The sequence below is a fragment of the Schistocerca cancellata genome, chromosome 4 (assembly GCF_023864275.1).
Source record: "Schistocerca cancellata isolate TAMUIC-IGC-003103 chromosome 4, iqSchCanc2.1, whole genome shotgun sequence".
NCBI lineage: Eukaryota > Metazoa > Arthropoda > Insecta > Orthoptera > Acrididae > Schistocerca > Schistocerca cancellata.
Genome location: NC_064629.1, coordinates 177308321 through 177330866, shown reverse-complemented (window position 1 = coordinate 177330866; position 22546 = coordinate 177308321). Strand labels below are relative to the sequence as shown.

At 45.5% G+C, this 22546-nt stretch overlaps 1 protein-coding gene across 1 annotated transcript in view; it reads right to left on the bottom strand.

Annotated features, from left to right (window-relative positions):
- The window catches only part of LOC126185214 (serine-rich adhesin for platelets-like), a 504218-nt gene that overhangs the window by 278634 nt on the left and 203038 nt on the right, over positions 1-22546 (bottom strand). Inside the window, exon 2 of the mRNA XM_049928096.1 lies at positions 14315-14372. Within this exon, the coding sequence (XP_049784053.1) occupies positions 14315-14372 (58 nt within the window). The remainder of the gene's footprint in view (positions 1-14314; positions 14373-22546) is intronic.

Genomic DNA, 22546 nt, shown 5'->3' with positions numbered 1-22546 from the left:
TCTGCTCTCAAGCGGGAGCTTTCAAAAGTAGCTGGTGGTCCTTATCTCCCTGTACATGAGGACATTACTGCTCTCAATAAAAACAGATTTCCCTCCCGTCATCCACCTCTATACGGTGCAAAAGTTTTGGTCCCCAACACAGTACCAACAACAGACCTATGGTCAGAAATATGACAGAAAAACGCTACCCCACAACAACTTAAGATGTAGTAGGCTTGTTTATAAATAAATTTTCTGCTACCAGTCACGATTTTCTTTATTTACTTTTCGCACGACGCGTTTCGCGAAATGATTCCCATTTTCAAGTGAGTTTTTTTGTGTGTATTAAGCCATTACTATTGATGTTGTCAATGTGTTAGAGTCTGCTTCATTTCGTTGACTTTTAAGTTTTCTAATGGTCCATGGACCATTGACTTAATGGCTTAATACACACAAAAACGCACTTGAAAATGGGATCATTTCCCGAAACGCGTCGTGCGAAAAGTAAATAAAGAAAATCATGACTGATAGCAGAAAATTTATTTATAAGCAAACCTATTGTTTTCACAGTCGCAGGCTTTCAAGAACCATTTATAATGGATCAAATCAGAACTTAAGATGTAATACAGCTCGTCCAGGCCATCAGGTTCTGCAAAGCGCCGCAATATTTGGTCTACATTCAACAGTATAAGGACAAATACTGGAACATGTACTGACTCAATGTACAAATGCGAATTAACAGAATCACCCAGCTGTGACTGTGGTTTAGAGCGACAGACTGTTCAGCATACCATACGATCGCGTGCAAAACGATTCTTTCCTGGCGATCCAAGGGATCTACTAATTGCAACGAAGACATCAACTAAAGGTCCGGTACCGCCTAGACTACACTCCTGGAAATTGAAATAAGAACACCGTGAATTCATTGTCCCAGGAAGGGGAAACTTTATTGACACATTCCTGGGGTCAGATACATCACATGATCACACTGACAGAACCACAGGCACATAGACACAGGCAACAGAGCATGCACAATGTCGGCACTAGTACAGTGTATATCCACCTTTCGCAGCAATGCAGGCTGCTATTCTCCCATGGAGACGATCGTAGAGATGCTGGATGTAGTCCTGTGGAACGGCTTGCCATGCCATTTCCACCTGGCGCCTCAGTTGGACCAGCGTTCGTGCTGGACGTGCAGACCGCGTGAGACGACGCTTCATCCAGTCCCAAACATGCTCAATGGGGGACAGATCCGGAGATCTTGCTGGCCAGGGTAGTTGACTTACACCTTCTACAGCACGTTGGGTGGCACGGGATACATGCGGACGTGCATTGTCCTGTTGGAACAGCAAGTTCCCTTGCCGGTCTAGGAATGGTAGAACGATGGGTTCGATGACGGTTTGGATGTACCGTGCACTATTCAGTGTCCCCTCGACGATCACCAGTGGTGTACGGCCAGTGTAGGAGATCGCTCCCCACACCATGATGCCGGGTGTTGGCCCTGTTTGCCTCGGTCGTATGCAGTCCTGATTGTGGCGCTCACCTGCACGGCGCCAAACACGCATACGACCATCATTGGCACCAAGGCAGAAGCGACTCTCATCGCTGAAGACGGCACGTCTCCATTCGTCCCTCCATTCACGCCTGTCGCGACACCACTGGAGGCGGGCTGCACGATGTTGGGGCGTGAGCGGAAGACGGCCTAACGGTGTGCGGGACCGTAGCCCAGCTTCATGGAGACGGTTGCGAATGGTCCTCGCCGATATCCCAGGAGCAACAGTGTCCCTAATTTGCTGGGAAGTGGCGGTGTGGTCCCCTACGGCACTGCGTAGGATCCTACGGTCTTGGCGTGCATCCGTGCGTCGCTGCGGTCCGGTCCCAGGTCGACGGGCACGTGCACCTTCCGCCGACCACTGGCGACAACATCGATGTACTGTGGAGACCTCACGCCCCACGTGTTGAGCAATTCGGCGGTACGTCCACCCGGCCTCCCGCATGCCCACTATACGCCCTCGCTCAAAGTCCGTCAACTGCACATACGGTTCACGTCCACGCTGTCGCGGCATGCTACCAGTGTTAAAGACTGCGATGGAGCTCCGTATGCCACGGCAAACTGGCTGACACTGACGGCGGCGGTGCACAAATGCTGCGCAGCTAGCGCCATTCGACGGCCGACACCGCGGTTCCTGGTGTGTCCGCTGTGCCGTGCGTGTGATCATTGTTTGTACAGCCCTCTCGCAGTGTCCGGAGCAAGTATGGTGGGTCTGACACACCGGTGTCAATGTGTTCTTTTTTCCATTTCCAGGAGTGTACTAAATCAATGCTAACGAGACGATTTCTCACTTACGTGGTATAGTTAACAAACACAACAATGGGATTTGTGGCAGTAAAAATCCATGACAAACATTGGAACATTGTCGCGATATACCAGAAGTTATCGTCTTTTCTGCATTGAGCAAAAGCAAAGTTTATGAACCTTCGTTTTTCCAAGAGAAAACAATCAGCAGAATAGTGTTTTCACATACGATGGATAATTTTAATTCCGTTCATTGACGAGGCTGGCCAAATGTGTAGTGACTTCATGCAAGATTGTGCACACAGGCGTCGATTTCCTCAATAATCGCATTCCACGTAAAGACATGGCGTCCACATTCACCAGAGCTGACGCCTCTTGATTTTTTTCTTGTGGGAGATTCATCAAGGACACCATGTCTACCGGCTTGTCTAACAGAGCTTCGAACAAGAACCTACACACCAATTAACAAGTAATGCCTGATATACCGTAGCGAGTGAGAAGGAATCTTTTTCCGATGGAATGTGTGCCACATAACGACTACAAGTTGGACACCACTTTTGTAATTATAAAGTAAAAAACTTGAAGTACTTTAATTAAAAAATGACACAAAAGCTGGTCTGTACGTCATATGAATAAATCTGTATGTAAAGTCCATTTAGAAACACCCTGTACTCTTATTTGTATTATTTCACACGTCTGGTGCCGCAGGAACAAATTGAGGAACAAATCTTCATGAACATGGGACGAGACAGTACATGAAATTATCATCGTAAACACTTATAATAGATACAAAAAAGTTTACACGGATCCTAGTAGACGACAAGCTACTGAGTATTTATTAGAATAATCAACAATATAACACTGGAAACTGCTTAAATTTTTTTCAGGAACTTCCCAAATAAATAAGAGTGAGCCATGAGGAAATTCTTTAATTTAGACTTTAAAGTTCTTGGATTACTGTTAACATATTTTAGTTCTTGTGGTAGCTTACTGAAAATGGATACAGCAGAATATTGCGCGCCTTTTGGTACCAGAGTCAACGAGGTGCTGTCGGAATGCAGACTGGGCATCTGCCTAGTATGAACTGAGTGAAACCGGCTAATTCTTGGGAGTAAGCTCATATTGTTAACAAAAAACGACATTAAATAAAATACATATTGAGAGGTCAGTATCAGAATTACCAGACTCCTGAACAGGGGTCGACAAGAGGTTCGTGAACTTAACACCATATTGCTCGAACTACCCGTTTCTGAGGCAACAATACCCTCTGTGAATGGAAAGAGTTATCCTAGAATATAACGCCGTATGTCATAAGCAAATAAAAATAAACAAAGCAGAGTAATTTTCATGTTGAACAATCACTTACAGCAGATACTGTTCCAATGGCAATTACAACACCATTCATGTTTTGAACAAGCTCCTGAAATAGGGCTTTCCATGTCAGCTTACCATCTATCTGATCACCTAGGAACTTTCATTACTCGGATTCAATAACAACATTACCATTCTGTGTAACAAACACGTCGGTGTCGGTTTTAGGTGAATTTTGAGTTAGAAACTATAAAAACCGAATCTTACTGCGACTTAGCATCAATTTATTTTCTACAAGTCATGAACATGTCTTGAATTGTACTATTTGATACAATGCCTGTGTTGCATTCAACACGCTTCATTACTAAGCTAGTGCCATCAGCAAACAGAAGTATTTCAGAATCACCTGTCATATTGAAAGGCATATCATTTAAATGTACAAGAAGGAGCAGTGTTCCTAGCACTGACTCCTGCGACACTCCCAGTTAACCAAGCCCGAATCACACTACATGTCGTAGCTGTTCTTATTACCGTGGGGAATGACCTTTTGCTGTCTGTTCTTAAAGTAAGAGAAGAACCAATTTTGAGCTATTTCTCTTGTTCCATAATGGTCCAACTTAAGGAGCAATATTCTGTGATCAACACAGTCAATCACCTTAGTTTAGTCAAAAAAGATGGCTAGTGTTCACAACTTCTTGTTTAATACGTCCAGTGACTCGCAGAGAAAAGAGAATATAGCATTTTCAGTTGTTAAGCCACTTCTAAAAGCAAAATGTACGTTTGACAGCAAACTATGTGAATTGAAATAATCAATTAACCTTATATATACAGCCTTTTAAATAACTTTAGCAAACACAAGTGGCATATAAATAGGTCCAAAATTGTCTACATTATCCCCTTCTCCTTTTTTATAAATCGATTTCACTATTGAGTACTTTAATCGTTCGAGGAAACTGACCGTTCCCAATGGAAAAATTACAAATGCGGCTAATGACTGGGCTCACATACGCAGCACAGTGCTTTAGTGCTCTGTTACATACTCCTACAAATCCATCAGAGTCCGTAGTCTTCAGCTATTTAATTATTAACTCAATCTCCCCCCTGCCAGTGCCACTGACAAATATTTCAGATGGCCGTCTTCGAAAATCATTTTCAAAGAGAGTTAAATGATTCTGTATAGAATCTAAGTTTTTATTTAGTTCACTTGCTATATTGCGAAAATTATTGATAAATAGTGTGCATATACCTAATTTATCAGTAACTAAAACATTTTTACTACGAACTGGCTTTATATCCGCGACCTTGCGCTGTTGGCTAGGCACTTTCTACTCGACTAAACACACGGTTTTAATTTTTTCCTGAGAAGTAGTTTTTTCATTTGCATACCACATACTTTTTGCCTTCCTAATGACATTTTTAAGCGTATTACATTTCTGTTTGTAATGGGCTACTCCTGCTAAACTGTGACTATTTCTAATGTTTTGAAACAAATCACACTTGGTTCTACACGATATCCTTATCCCACTAGTCAGCCTCCCAGACCATCTGTTAGTCTTAGTTCACAGTTTAAAATGTCCTAATGGAAATCGTCAGTGTTATCAGCACTATCAACGCCCAGTCACACTTGTTCTTTAATGAGGTTTAAAAAAGTCTCTATTGCTACTGTATGAACATTTATAAATAGTTTGTAATTACGTTTAACATGTGTGCGTGTACAAAAATTCATTTTAGTGTTAAAATTTGTGCATCATGGTCTGAAAGGCCACTTATCCGTTTACTTGATGAACGCCCTCTAATAATGAAGAATGAACAAAAATGTTGTCTGCCAATAGTTGTGCTACTGTTCCTCTGCATTCTGGTTTGACAGAATACAGTCGGCCTCAGATGATATGGATTGAGGAGATACTGTAACGTGCACAGTTACTTTAATATTAATTTTATAAGTCACCACAAACAACTAATTTTAGTATTTTCTATAAATTGTAGTAAGAAGTCTCTCTAGCTTGAACAGGAATGTCCTGAAGCCAGCCTTAGGGGACCTACAGATAACTATAATTGAAAGTTTAGTTTCACTAAATTGTACTGCTCATGTACAAAATTTAGTGCCTTTTCAATGCAGTGCTTTGATACGGCACTAGATTGAAATGGAAAACTGTTTTTCAAGAACATGGTAAATCTCTCACTCCGCAAAGGAGTCCTCGAAAAACAGCCAGTTAGTGCTTATTGCGGTATAGGAAGCCTCTGAATTTTCATATTGTTTACGTCAACATCTACGAGTATAAACAGTTCACTACCTTTATCTCGAATACCTCTTATATTTTCTTGAAATATGCTAATTCCCTGCTTATTTAGATGTATGACATTTTTGAAGGTGGTTTCTTTGTTAGAGAGACTTCCTTTAAGTAGTAATAGTTATCAGTTGATTTCAACTTTATGATGTGTGAAATATTATCCGTTTTGATGTAACTGGAATTTTTACGTATCCCGAAAAGGTTTAATTGGGAGTCTGGTTTTCAGCATTAAAATGGGGAAAATTGCGCCTGATTCAGGTTACTCATCAGCACAAGCGATATAAACTGAACAGACGATCAAGCACTCGGTTCCCAGTTATGTACGGAATTTTATTCTTTGATCACGGACTTCCTTCGCTCTCGACGCTGGCTAATGGCGGTTGCGAACGGAATGGGGACACTTGCGTAAGTCCGGACGCCCAGTTTGCGTGTGGCGGTAGTCGCAATCCAGCAGCTATAAAAACCTGTGTTTGTCTACCGTTTATGATCCTCTTTATTTCAACAGCGATAAAATGGACTAAACACAGGAGACGTATCCAGTCGACGCGCCACCACTTAACGGAAGGCTACCACACGAGCTCTTCCACACAATTTGTATTTTGGCTGGAGTTTTGAACATTTCCAGACCTCTATCTTATATTAGAGTACTATTGCAAGAAAATAATCGCTTTAAATTGTGTCATTTCATTACGCCAGTGCGTCACGGGAAGAAACATGTGAGCAAAGCCGTCCTCACTGAAAAAAAGAGAGACTAAGGAACGTCACAGTTTCTGTTTTAAAGCTAAATTGTATTTAATACCTGTGTCATTTTTGTTGCAGCTGCGCACAGAGAAAACTTAAAATCTTGTTGCGAGTATTTAATTGACAGTTCAGAAGTGAAGTTTACGTGCTTGTAAAACTGTCATCGGAGGCCAAACTTGCAAGGTAAGTCAAACTTCACAGCGCAATACCATCAGAACCAGCTCTCAAAAGATGAACTGTTTTCTCTTCATAATATCACTGGTAGAATGAGAAATGTTAACAAGGATTTTTATGTATAAAGAGAATGTGGTGCATCTAAGGTAGGCTATTTCCCCAGACTGAATGACATCCATAATAATGAATGTTATAGTTAACGACAGTAGTCCACATATGTTGTGAAGGAACATAATTTAGAAATGAACTTAATACGCAACGCTTCATTTCGCTGTTCTGAGAGAAAAGCTGAGCCTATTTTTATTGGTTTTCAGATGAGTTCATTGTCATCTACATACATAATTATCTGAAGGATATATATTATAATGATACATAATACACAAGTACATAATTATAGTAACTTAGTAAGCAGTACACAAATGCAGCAAATGTTGTTACAATCAGATTACAGTACTAAAATCACTGCGGTACATTTTATAAATGTCTCATATAAAGTGCATATCATAATTAATAGCGAGGGCTGACATGGGTAAAAGTAAAGGATAATAGCAGCTTGTTTCCGAGATAATTACGAGTCTATGGTTACCATCCGCCACTGGTAACTACAAATGTATAAGGGTGTGCTGGAAAGTAATGCCTCCGAATGTTTTGTGTGAAAACTCGTAAAGATTTTGAAAGAAGACAAACGTTATTAAGATTCAACATCTTCATTTTCATATCTACTTATTTATTTTCCAAAATAGTCATCATGGTGACCAACACATTCGTCCCAACGAGAGACCAGTTTGTTGATACTGTCAGTGTAGAATGTTTGATTTTGTTGAAGGAGCCACAATCTCACCTCTGCTTGCACCGCCCCATCGATACGTAAATGATGTCCTCGAAGGTGTTCTTTACGTTTTGGAAACAAATAAAAATCGGATGGGCCAAGTCGGGACTGTAACGTGAATGACTGATGATACTGGACCCAAGGTGTCGGATTGTTGCAGTTGTCGCAAGCTAGTGGGCGAGGTGAGGATGCTCCACGTGTGGACGAACTCTTCGAATTCGAAACTCGATTACAGCACGCTGTTGTTCGCGCACCGACGTTGTTAGGTTACAAACCGCTATCTTATACGCTACAATTCGGAGGCCTATAGCGACAAATGGTTGAAAATACGTAGACATGAAAAATAAGGATGTACACTATTGGCCATTAAAATTGCTACACCAGGAAGAAATGCAGATGATAAACGGGTATTCATTGGACAAATATATTATACTAGAACTGACATGTCATTACATTTTCACGCAATTTGGGTGCATAGATCCTGTGAAATCAGTACCCAGAACAACCACCTCTGTCCGTAATAACGGCCTTCATACGCCTGGACACTGAGTCAAACAGAGCTTGGATGGCGTGCACAGGTACAGCTGCCCATGCAGCTTCAACACGATACCACAGTTCATCAAGAGCAGTGACTGGCGTAATGCGACGACCCAGTTGCTCGCTTACCATTGACCATACGTTTTCAGTTGGTGAGAGACCTGGGTAATGTGCAGGCCAGGGCAGCAGTCGAACATTTTCTGTATCCAGAAAGGCCCGTACAGGACCTGCAACATGCAGTCGTGCATTATCCTGCTGAAATGTAGAGTTTCGCAGGGATCCAATGAAGGGTAGAACCACGGGTCGTAACACATCTGAAATGGACCGTCCACTGTTCAAAGTGCCGTCAGTGCGAACAAGAGGTGACCGAGACGTGTAACCAATGGCACCCCATACCATCACGCCGGGTGATACGCCAGTATGGCGATGACGAATACACGCTTCCACTGTGCGTTCACTGTGATGTCGCCAAATACGGATGCGACCATCATGATGCTGTAAACAGAACCTGGATTCATCCGAAAAAATGACGTTTTGCCACTCGTGCACCCAGGTTCGTCATTGAGTACACCATCGCAGGCGCTCCTGTCTGTGATGCAGCATCAAGGGGAACCGCAGCCATGGTCTTCGAGCTGATAGTCCATGCTGCTGCAAACGTCGTCGAACCGTTCGTGCAGATGGTTGTTGTCTAGTAACCGCCCCATCTGTTTACTCAGGGATCGAGACGTGGCTGCACGATCCGTTACAGCCATGCGGATAAGATGCCTGTCATCTCGACTGCTAGTGATACGAGGCCGTTGGGATCCAGCACGGCGTTCCGTATTACCCTCCTGGACCCACCGATTCCATATTCTGCTAACAGTCATTGGATCTCGACCAATGCGAGCAGCAATGTCGCGATACGACAAACCGCAATCGCGACAGGCTTCAATTCGACCTTTATCAAAGTCGGAAACGTGATGGTACGCATTTCTCCTCCTTACACGAGGCATCACAAAAATGTTTCACCAGGCAACGCCAGTCAACTGCTGTTTGTGTATGAGAAATCGGTTGGAAACGTTCCTCACGTCGTGCGTTGTAGGTGTCGCCACCGGTGCCAACCTAATGTGAATCCTCTGAAAAGCTAATCATTTGCATTTCACAGCATCTTCTTCCTGTCGGTTAAATTCCGCGTCTGTAGCACGTCATCTTCGTGGTGTAGCAATTTTAATGGCCAGTAGTGTAGAATGTTAATAACGTTTGTTTCATTTAAAAAGCCTTAACAGTTTACACATAAAAAATTCGGACGCATTACTTTTCAGCATTTTCTCCTGTTTGTAATATAAACCTTTCTATTACGTCCTCGTATAATTGGCTCACATTTTACCAATGGTGTCCGCAGCTCGTGGTGTTGCGGTAGCGTTCTCGCTTCCCGCGCACGGGGTCCCGGGTTCGATTCCCGGCGGGGTCAGGGATTTCACCTGCCTCGAGATGACTGGGTGGTGTTGTGTCGTCTTCATCATCATCATCATTCATTCTCATTACGGTCGGAGGAAGGCAATGGCAAACCAATTCTGCTAGGACCTTGCCTAGTACAGCGGTGCGAGTCTCCCGCATCGTCCCCTACTCTCCGCGGAGGATGGGACCTCAATCATCATCATCATCATCATCATTACCCATGGTCCGTTGTTGGAGAACGTGATTCATGTGCTATGAGACAGTAGAACTTTTTGTTAGTGATGTAAGACAACAGCTAGGGCGCCATTGCGGTCAAACGTAGATAGCGCTTACACCTTGGTCTCTAAGACCACCTGAGCTCACTCGTCTGGAGTTTTAATACTGTTGAAGGATAGTTGTATAATCTTTATGAGATGATCCGGAGCTCCTTGAAAGATTTCGTAACTCAGTACAGGGACGAGCACAATATTGCAGCCAAATCTGAGACAGAAACGTGAAACACCTCCTTCAACAGATACGACCGTACAATAAATTGTAACGTCTAATGTATTGTATTTATTGTTAAGACAGACCGTGATTGGAATCTGCGTCCAGTTACATGGGGATTTAATCGAAAAGTTTACAGTTGTTGTAACCAGGGCAATATTTGATATTAAGCCCGTAATCACACATCTGGAATGCAAATGGCTTGTTTGAGGACTCACGATTGCTGGAACGTTTTTTTCTTCTATTAGTACGTATTTCCACACGTATAAGTATTCGCTATTACTTAAGAGAGACCCTATGAAGTTGCTTTTGCTTCAAGTAAGAAAATTACACGATATTACATACAGACCATTACCGGAAATGTATCGTTTGGATATTAAATAAACTTGAATATCGGATCACTTTCGAATATGCCGCTTCACGGTACACAGAGAATTGGGTAGAGGGCGCCGCCAGCAGTTCCTTTTGTAATTAAGACATCATGTAACATTCTCGTCCGACTACAACAATGACAGAGAAATTGGTCGCACGCAACTACGCGGGCTGGCAGTGGTGTTCCATGGACGCGCCGGACTCTCGCCCTTGAAGAAGACGCTCTTCACCACGTAGAAGCGAACCGGACTATAATACTCTAAACACTGCCCATGCTACTGGCACACAGATCAGCGCACATTTTCTCCCCTGTGCGCGTACCGTAAGGCGGAAGGTTTGAAACTGACCCGATCTTTGAACTTATTTTACAATCAAACGTTACATTTCCGGGCATGGGTTCCTTGTCAAAGCTTCGTCTACTGTTTCCCCCTATAACTTCTAGAACAGCGCTTCTCGAACATTTTTGGAGTAGGAACCCTTTTGAAGTACTAAATATTATACTGAGCCCCAAAAACATCGTTTTATGTTCATTCTTTAATTGCAATAATTTAATGAAAATCGTATAAAAATAGATTCATTGTTTACTACTGACTTCTACAGCTATATACAAAACAACACACAATATATACAATGACACTGTACTGATTCCACTGTAAACTGAAAAACTGTTTAATGTTAGGCCTTCTCAGAATTTTCGTGTGTCAATCGAAATTTTCGATTACATATAAATTTTGGCCAGAGTTTTCGTACTCAAACTAAATATTCATCAGAAGATATTTTTGCCTATATTTGATCGCCAAAACACTATTTTTCTGGTAATATATCTTTATTTTTCAAATCGATTCATTTCGCAACATCGATCTTGAACTATGAAAATTAGTAATCACAGCTGTCAACAACGCATGTTGTACTATTACGGATAAAATGGAAGGTTTATAATGCAGAGCAGTTATTCTACTCTGCTCAACAAAAGTTTGGAATACTATAATAAAATGTAGTCTACGAAACTAGAGGTCTCACTGACCTAGGTATTTCATGCATTATCCAATTAGAGCCCATATACTGGACGCCGTTTTCTAGCCGTTTCCCTGTCACGTGAACATACCGCTGCCGCAGTGGCACACTGCGAGTAGTCCATTATCAACAGCTTCATTCAGTTTGTGTTCAGAACTGCAGTAACATGCTACATAGAGCCATACAACACTTTGATGGAGTCAGGATTGTGGTTTTTTCATTTTCAGCAAGCCATACACAGCAAGATGCTGCTGGTTGGTTACATGTCACGCAAAGTGTGTCTAAGGTATGGGGAAAGTACAGACAGATGGGAAACGTGAACGATAGACCTCGCAATGGTCGTCCTCGTACAACAAGACCAATGCAGGATAGTCTTCTCCAACTGTCGGCTCACAGGCGCCCAACATCAACTGCCAGAAATATTGGGAATGACAGCTCCCGGGCAACAGGAATTCATATCTCAGACCAAACAGTGCGTAGAAGAATGAGATTTTCACTCTGCAGCGGAGTGTACGCTGATATGAAACTTCCTGGCAGATTAAAACTGTGTGCTGGAGCGAGACTCGAACTCGGGACCTTTGCCTTTCGCGGGCAAGTGCTCTACCATCTGAACAACCCAAGCACGACTCACGCCCCATCCTCACAGCTTTACTTCTGCCAGTATCTCGTCTCCTACCTTCCAAATTTTACAGAAGCTCTCCTGCGAACCTATTGAAATGTTCGATTTCACATAAATTTTGGCCAGACTTGAGTTAATTTACGTACTTAAATTATATAGTCCACATCTGAAGATATTTTTGCATATATGTAATCACCAAAACACATTTTTTGTAACAGATTTTTATTTTTCATATCAATTCATTTCGGAACATCGATCTTGAACCACAAAAATTACACTCCTGGAAATGGAAAAAAGAACACATTGACACCGGTGTGTCAGACCCACCATACTTGCTCCGGACACTGCGAGAGGGCTGTACAAGCAATGATCACACGCACGGCACAGCGGACACACCAGGAACCGCGGTGTTGGCCGTCGAATGGCGCTAGCTGCGCAGCATTTGTGCACCGCCGCCGTCAGTGTCAGCCAGTTTGCCGTGGCATACGGAGCTCCATCGCAGTCTTTAACACTGGTAGCATGCCGCGACAGCGTGGACGTGAACCGTATGTGCAGTTGACGGACTTTGAGCGAGGGCGTATAGTGGGCATGCGGGAGGCCGGGTGGACGTACCGCCGAATTGCTCAACACGTGGGGCGTGAGGTCTCCACAGTACATCGATGTTGTCGCCAGTGGTCGGCAGAAGGTGCACGTGCCCGTCGACCTGGGACCGGACCGCAGCGACGCACGGATGCACGCCAAGACCGTAGGATCCTACGCAGTGCCGTAGGGGACCGCACCGCCACTTCCCAGCAAATTAGGGACACTGTTGCTCCTGGGGTATCGGCGAGGACCATTCGCAACCGTCTCCATGAAGCTGGGCTACGGTCCCGCACACCGTTAGGCCGTCTTCCGCTCACGCCCCAACATCGTGCAGCCTGCCTCCAGTGGTGTCGCGACAGGCGTGAATGGAGGGACGAATGGAGACGTGTCGTCTTCAGCGATGAGAGTCGCTTCTGCCTTGGTGCCAATGATGGTCGTATGCGTGTTTGGCGCCGTGCAGGTGAGCGCCACAATCAGGACTGCATACGACCGAGGCACACAGGGCCAACACCCGGCATCATGGTGTGGGGAGCGATCTCCCTCACTGGCCGTACACCACTGGTGATCGTCGAGGGGACACTGAATAGTGCACGGTACATCCAAACCGTCATCGAACCCATCGTTCTACCATTCCTAGACCGGCAAGGGAACTTGCTGTTCCAACAGGACAATGCACGTCCGCATGTATCCCGTGCCACCCAACGTGCTCTAGAAGGTGTAAGTCAACTACCCTGGCCAGCAAGATCTCCGGATCTGTCCCCCATTGAGCATGTTTGGGACTGGATGAAGCGTCGTCTCACGCGGTCTGCACGTCCAGCACGAACGCTGGTCCAACTGAGGCGCCAGGTGGAAATGGCATGGCAAGCCGTTCCACAGGACTACATCCAGCTTCTCTACGATCGTCTCCATGGGAGAATAGCAGCCTGCATTGCTGCGAAAGGTGGATATACACTGTACTAGTGCCGACATTGTGCATGCTCTGTTGCCTGTGTCTATGTGCCTGTGGTTCTGTCAGTGTGATCATGTGATGTATCTGACCCCAGGAATGTGTCAATAAAGTTTCCCCTTCCTGGGACAATGAATTCACGGTGTTCTTATTTCAATTTCCAGGAGTGTATGATCAAAGAAGGCTCCCTAGACAACGAAATAGCCCTGGCAAGATAAGTAACATTTATCTGCTAATATATTGTACCAACCTAAGTTACAAGAACATTGATAAAACTGGAAGGAGCACAGTCAGTTGAATGTAGTAAATTTAACTTCTGTATATCCATGAACATTTAGTAGAAGGGAGGAACATTATACAATGCAGCAAATATTTCGTTACAATATTAATCGTAAGGCTCCGAGTCGCAATATAATCCTCCGATGACATACAGCTTTCAGAATAACAGGAAGCACTCTCAAGAAGATGCTGCAAGGTCCTGATAAAGAAGTGAGGATACCTAAGCAGCTGAGACGATGAAACAGAGGATACAGTCTCCAGCTTCAGATTCGAATCGAATCCTTTGACAGGACACCCTAATGGGCACGCAAAGTATACGCTAATAGCTGTCCTGACTGAATATTAACTGAGTGTTGCTATTAACTTTTGCAGCCCTGCAAACAGTAAGACTGTGATCCTGTGAGGCGAATGTATTCCTTACCTGCGAAGACGCCGTACGCGAGGCAGAGGACTGCAAGCAGCCGAAGTAACTGCCGCATCTGGAACAAGGAGGCACACCTGGTCATTCTCAAACCTTGCATGTTTACTCACACAGCCGAAGCTGACAGATTGATGCTGTATACAAACAATCAAGGCCGATACCCTGCCGGACACACAGCTTCAATATACTAGTTACTCATTCGTATATCACTAGTGTGGTCTTCGGAGATGTGGAATGACTAAATATGCGGCGTAACACAAAAGTCACTTCACACCTAACAAACCAGGAAAGAAAATGTATGCATGTGCATGAGTGCAAACTCCAGCAGTGTATTAATGCAGAAGGGTAAAATTTCGAGGTGGATGGAAGTGAAACGTTAGTAAGCACTTACTTCCTACTAAAAAAAAATACACACACACACACAGATGTATCTCTCGACGTTTCCGTCTGCACCAGCACTTTCCGATAGAAAAATTTTAATATAGGTTTTTGCGTTGGGTCAAATCGCCTTCAGAGCAACTGGTGAGTCATTTCAAAAGCCGCATTTGTGACAAGCTGGGGATGCATATGTCTTCCTAGGAGAGCAGACAGTAACTGCTGTAGTGGCAGCTGCAAGGGTTGTGTAAGTATGGCTCTGAGCACTATGGGACTCAACATCTTAGGTCATAAGTCCCCTAGAACTTAGAACTACTTAAACCTAACTAACCTAAGGACACCACACACACCCATGCCCGAGGCAGGATTCGAACCTGCGACCGCAGCAGTCCCGCGGTTCCGGACTGTAGCGCCAGAACCGCTAGAGACCACCGCGGCCGGCTTGTGTAAGTACGTTAACGGAAGGACGCACTGGTGATAATGGTGCAGTCGCTGCAGATGCCAAACAGGTAACTACATCAATCTATTAATATTAAAAGCATTTCACTGTTAAGAAACCAGGATCCAGGGAATGTCTCAGTATTAATAAAAAGAAGCCACAGTGCTACGGATATCAATAATAAATACAATTTTGTGGTAAAAAGTGGGGATTGCATTGTAACCTGATCATCCACGAATGTAAGCGAAGATATACGAAGAGCAATTAAAACTCATAATGATACTGATCTTAATGTGAGTCGAGTTGGGGCCTCCATAGACAGCAGATGCAATGGAGGCGTGGGATGGCTTATTTCGGAGTCGGATGCAATGTAATTGAAATATTCAGCTTTAGGCGGTTTATTCTATAATCTGTGCGCAAGTAAAGTCAGGCGAAAAATCTCACATGTCGTTCTAGCAGTGCGACGATGATGATTCTGTGTACTTTATGGCTTATCTACATCTACATCCGTACTCCGCAAGCCACCTGACGGTGTGTGGCGGAGGGTACCTTGAGTACCTCTGTCGGTTCTCCCTTCTATTCCAGTCTCGTATTGTTCGTGGAAAGAAGGATTGTCGGTATGCTTCTGTGTGGGCTCTAATCTCTCTGATTTTATCCTCATGGTCTCTTCGCGAGATATACGTAGGAGGGAGCAATATACTGCTTGACTCCTCGGTGAAAGTATGTTCTCGAAACTTCAACAAAAGCCCGTACCGAGCTACTGAGTGTCTCTCTTGCAGAGTCTTCCACTGGAGTTTATCTATCATCTCCGTAACGCTTTCGCGATTACTAAATGATCCTGTAACGAAGTGCGCTGCTCTCCGTTGGATTTTCTCTCTCTCTTCTATCAACCCTAACTGGTACGGATCCCACTCTGGTGAGCAGTATTCAATCAGTGGGCGAACAAGTGTACTGTAACCTACTGTAGCCGTGCGGTCTAAGGTGCTGCAGTCATGGACTGTGCGGCTGGTTCCGGCGGAGGTTCGAGTCCTCCCTCGGGCATCGGTGTGTGTATTTGTCCTTAGGATAATTTAGGTTAAGTAGTGTGTAAGCTTAGGGACTGATGACCTTAGCAGTTAAGTCCCTTAAGATTTCACACACATTTGAACTTTTTTCTTCCTTTATAACCTACTTCCTTTGTTTTCGGACTGCATTTCCTTAGGACTCTTCCAATGAATCTCAGTCTGGCATCTGCTTTACCGAAGATTAATTTTATATGGTCATTCCATTTTAAATCACTCCTAATGCCTACTCCAAGATAATTTATGGAATTAACTGCTTCCCATTGCTGACCTGCTAAATTGTAGCTAAATGATAATCGACCTTTCTTTCTATATATTCGCAGCATATTATCGCTGATACTAAACTGTCATCAGCAAACGGTGCGATGCAGAGTAAAAGTGTTATCTGTAAAAAGTGTCATATAGTCCGTACAGTAACATACCCGCTTATCAAGCAGAGTCATTCATGTATGACATTAAAGAACAACAGACGCCGCATAGTGAGTGACAAGAACAGTGCATCGTCGTAGCGTGAGCAGTACTGTACCTCTATTCCGGTCAATAAGTCAGTAGGTGTCATTGGCGAACAGTGGCTTAAGGAATAATAAAAGCAGCGTGTAACCTTGCTAGGTATCAGGAAATACCGATATGACGGCTGCTATGAGGATACAACAAAAAGCATCCATTACAGGGACTGACGTTGTAGTCCTGTTCTACCACCCATCAACGTAATTTATCTGTACAACGCTGTATTTATTCGTCGGTGTCTGGAGACTAACAAATCTATATATTACAGAACCACATGCCAGCGCACAAACAATGCCGTGTAACAGACACTTACCGCCACCAGATTCACAAGAATAATGAACGAACTACTGTTTGGCAGAGAGGTACATATTTGACTGAAATAATATATGCAGTACTTACAAACGCGAAACTTTGCAAATAAGTACAATGAGATCTGGTACAGAAATGATATAAGTTTGGTGCCAGAGTGCATACCCACAGACCCTGCAGTGGCATTGCAATCGTGTAGGGGACCCTATTTAAACAGTGCATGATGGACGAGTCATACATGTGACGATCACATCCCGACTCGAGGAGGTCGTTAGTATGGATAGAATGCCGGATAGACGTGTTACACGACATTTCTCACAGTTAAGCCAGTTTGAGAGGGACCTAATCGTCGGCATGAAAACCATAGGCTGGTCGACACCCCATATGTCTCGCCAGATCGATTGTTCGGAGTGCCCCATCAGACGATACTTGCCCCCCTTCTAACAGCCGTGTACCGCAAGTCTCTAGAGGAACGGAAGGTTCCAAATGATTGGAAAAGAGCACAGGTAGTCCCAGTCTTCAAGAAGGGTCGTCGAGCATATGCGCAAAACTATAGACCTATATCTCTGACGTCGATCTGTTGTAGAATTTTAGAACATGTTTTTTGCTCGAGTATCATGTCGTTTTTGGAAACCCAGAATCTACTCCGTAGGAATCAACATGGACTCCGGAAACAGCGATCGTGCGAGACCCAACTCGCTTTATTTGTTCATGAGACCCAGAAAATATTAGATACAGGCTCCCAGGTAGATGCTATTTTTCTTCACTTCCGGAAGGCGTTCGATACAGTTCCGCACTGTCGCCTGATAAACAAAGTAAGAGCCTACGGAATATCAGACCAGCTGTGTGACTGGATTGAAGAGTTTTTAGCTAACAGAACACAGCATGTTGTTCTCAATGGAGAGACGTCTACAGACGTTAAAGTAACCTCTGGCGTGCCACAGGGGAGTGTTATGGGACCATTACTTTTCACAATATATATAAATGACCTAGTAGATAGTGTCGGAAGTGCGATGCGGCTTTTCGCGGATGATGCTGTAGTATACAGAGAAGTTGCAGCATTAGAAAATTGTAGCGAAATGCAGGAAGATCTGCAGCGGATAGGCACTTGGTGCAGGGAGTGGCAACTGACCCTTAACATAGACAAATGTAATGTATTGCGAATACATAGAAAGAAGGATCCTTTATTGTATGATTATATGATAGCGGAACAAACACTGGTAGCAGTTACTTCTGTAAAATATCTGGGAGTATGCGTGCGGAACGATTTGAAGTGGAATGATCATATAAAATTAATTGTTGGTAAGGCGGGTACCAGGTTGAGATTCATTGGGAGAGTCCTTAGAAAATGTAGTCCACCAACAAAGGAGGTGGCTTACAAAACACTCGTTCGACCTATACTTGAGTATTGCTCATCAGTGTGGGATCCGTACCAGATCGGGTTGACGGAGGAGATAGAGAAGATCCAAAGAAGAGCGGCGCGTTTCGTCACAGGGTTATTTGGTAACCGTGATAGCGTTACGGAGATGTTTAACAAACTCAAGTGGCAGACTCTGCAAGAGAGGCGCTCTGCATCGCGGTGTAGCTTGCTCGCCAGGTTTCGAGAGGGTGCGTTTCTCGATGAGGTATCGAATATATTGCTTCCCCCTACTTATACCTCCCGAGCAGATCACGAATGTAAAATTAGAGAGATTAGAGCGCGCACGGAGGCTTTCAGACAGTCGTTCTTCCCGCGAACCATACGCGACTGGAACAGGAAAGGGAGGTAATGACAGTGGCACGTAAAGTGCCCTCCGCCACACACCGTTGGGTGGCTTGCGGAGTATAAATGTAGATGTAGATGTAGATGTAGATGAACAGTGTACACGAGATGGCACCCGCGTGCAACGTACTGGGTCTGGAGCGACCAAAAAGACGACGAGGAGTGAGGATCTAAGGATCATGTCGCAAGTGATTAGGGATCCTACAATGACTCGCTCCATTATACACTCCTGGAAATGGAAAAACGAACACATTGACACCGGTGTGTCAGACCCACCATACTTGCTCCGGACACTGCGAGAGGGCTGTACAAGCAATGATCACACGCACGGCACAGCGGACACACCAGGAACCGCGGTGTTGGCCGTCGAATGGCGCTAGCTGCGCAGCATTTGTGCACCGCCGCCGTCAGTGTCAGCCAGTTTGCCGTGGCATACGGAGCTCCATCGCAGTCTTTAACACTGGTAGCATGCCGCGACAGCGTGGACGTGAACCTTATGTGCAGTTGACGGACTTTGAGCGAGGGCGTATAGTGGGCATGCGGGAGGCCGGGTGGACGTACCGCCGAATTGCTCAACACGTGGGGCGTGAGGTCTCCACAGTACATCGATGTTGTCGCCAGTGGTCGGCGGAAGGTGCACGTGCCCGTCGACCTGGGACCGGACCGCAGCGACGCACGGATGCACACCAAGACTGTAGGATCCTACGCAGTGCCGTAGGGGACCGCACCGCCACTTCCCAGCAAATTAGGGACACTGTTGCTCCTGGGGTATCGGCGAGGACCATTCGCAACCGTGTCCATGACGCTGGGCTACGGTCCCGCACACCGTTAGGCCGTCTTCCGCTCACGCCCCAACATCGTGCAGCCTGCCTCCAGTGGTGTCGCGACAGGCGTGAATGGAGGGACGAATGGAGACGTGTCGTCTTCAGCGATGAGAGTCGCTTCTGCCTTGGTGCCAATGATGGTCGTATGCGTGTTTGGCGCCGTGCAGGTGAGCGCCACAATCAGGACTGCATACGACCGAGGCACACAGGGCCAACACCCGGCATCATGGTGTGGGGAGCGATCTCCTACACTGGCCGTACACCACTGGTGATCGTCGAGGGGACACTGAATAGTGCACGGTACATCCAAACCGTCATCGAACCCATCGTTCTACCATTCCTAGACCGGCAAGGGAACTTGCTGTTCCAACAGGACAATGCACGTCCGCATGTATCCCGTGCCACCCAACGTGCTGTAGAAGGTGTAAGTCAACTACCCTGGCCAGCAAGATCTCCGGATCTGTCCCCCATTGAGCATGTTTGGGACTGGATGAAGCGTCGTCTCACGCGGTCTGCACGTCCAGCACGAACGCTGGTCCAACTGAGGCGCCAGGTGGAAATGGCATGGCAAGCCGTTCCACAGGACTACATCCAGCATCTCTACGATCGTCTCCATGGGAGAATAGCAGCCTGCATTGCTGCGAAACGTGGATATACACTGTACTAGTGCCGACATTGTGCATGCTCTGTTGCCTGTGTCTATGTGCCTGTGGTTCTGTCAGTGTGATCATGTGATGTATCTGACCCCAGGAATGTGTCAATAAAGTTTCCCCTTCCTGGGACAATGAATTCACGGTGTTCTTATTTCAATTTCCAGGAGTGTACAAGCAGATGTACGGGTGTCAGTTGGGTGCAGCAAATGGTTGTCCAACGAGTTATTAATGTTGCAATGTATTTGTCTACTTGTCAAGACATGTCAGAAAGAACAGACGCCACATATATACAGGGCGAACACTAATGAAACAGACAAATTGCAGGGACGTATCCTGGCTGGAAATGGAAGAAAAAAGGTCATATGAATATGTGTCCTGAAATGCATCGTTGCCACGAAAGATGGCGCTGATGAATGAAACTTCCTCTGACCACGTGCTGTGTGTTCCTTGCGTGTTGCAGGCTGTGTGATTGACGCAACGTACTGTACGCAGCAGAATGGTCCGCTATTCAAGTCGGGAACAAGCCGAGATGGTGTTTGTGTACGTCCAAGCAGATAGAAACTGTCGAGAGGCAGCACGGCTATACTGAAACGCCCTTTATGGGCGTTTGTGTAATCGTGGGTTCTTTCAGACTCGCATTCGGGAGGACGTCGGTTCAATCCCGTCTCCGGCCATCCTGATTTAGGTTTTCCGTGATTTCCCTAAATCGCTTCAGGCAATTGCCGGCATGGTTCCTTTGAAAGGGCACGGCCGATTTCCTTCCCCATCCTTCCCTCACCCGAGCTTGTGCTCCGTCTCTAATGACCTCGTTGTCGACGGGACGTTAAACACTAATCTCCTCCTCCTCCTCCCCCTCTTTCAGACTAACGTGCAGGGAGGCGGTTGACTGTGCGTACAGCAGATTTGGAGGACCGAACGAACCCTTGACAAGCTCCAGGCAAGCGGCCCGCCAACATGGTGTAAGCCAAAGTACGATTATGTGTGTCCTGCATGACATTACATCCCATGGAGACCACTTTGAAGATCTGTTGTCCTGTGGATATGACGCAGCTCTGTACTGTGCTTTGACATGATATGTTGTCGTTGCACGCACACCGTCCATTTCTGGACACATGTACATAGGACCTTTTTTCCATCATTTTCAGTCAGGAACCCGTCCCTGCAGTTTATCGGTATTATTAATGTTCGCCCTGTAAATGTGGTGTGTGTTCCTTCATGCGTGTCCAAAAGAACTGACACCACATATATAATTATGGTGAGGATGGCCAATGATCCCTTCAGTGCATTTGCACACCACGCTCGAACTCCTACGGGAATCGGCGAAACGCTGCCCGTAACGACGGCAATAGGCTGGGACAATACGTCAGCAGTGTGTGAATGACTCGGAAATTTCAGTTGGTCAGGGACAGTGTTCGGATGTCTGAGGCGGTCTGTGCAGCCGTTCGCGATAAACTAAAAGTTAATATTCGAGTCTCGATCAGGCACGAATTTCCAACTTTTCCCATTAATGTACACTCCTGGAAATTGAAATAAGAACACCGTGAATTCATTGTCCCAGGAAGGGGAAACTTTATTGACACATTCCTGGGGTCAGATACATCACATGATCACATTGACAGAACCACAGGCACATAGACACAGGCAACAGAGCATGCACAATGTCGGCACTAGTACAGTGTATATCCACCTTTCGCAGCAATGCAGGCTGCTATTCTCCCATGGAGACGCTCATAGAGATGCTGGATGTAGTCCTGTGGAACGGCTTGCCATGCCATTTCCACCTGGCGCCTCAGTTGGACCAGCGTTCGTGCTGGACGTGCAGACCGCGTGAGACGACGCTTCATCCAGTCCCAAACATGCTCAATGGGGGACAGATCCGGAGATCTTGCTGGCCAGGGTAGTTGACTTACACCTTCTAGAGCACGTTGGGTGGCACGGGATACATGCGGACGTGCATTGTCCTGTTGGAACAGCAAGTTCCCTTGCCGGTCTAGGAATGGTAGAACGATGGGTTCGATGACGGTTTGGATGTACCGTGCACTATTCAGTGTCCCTCGACGATCACCAGTGGTGTACGGCCAGTGTAGGAGATCACTCCCCACACCATGATGCCGGGTGTTGGCCCTGTGTGCCTCGGTCGTATGCAGTCCTGATTGTGGCGCTCACCTGCACGGCGCCAAACACGCATACGACCATCATTGGCACCAAGGCAGAAGCGACTCTCATCGCTGAAGACGACACGTCTCCATTCGTCCCTCCATTCACGCCTGTCGCGACACCACTGGAGGCGGGCTGCACGATG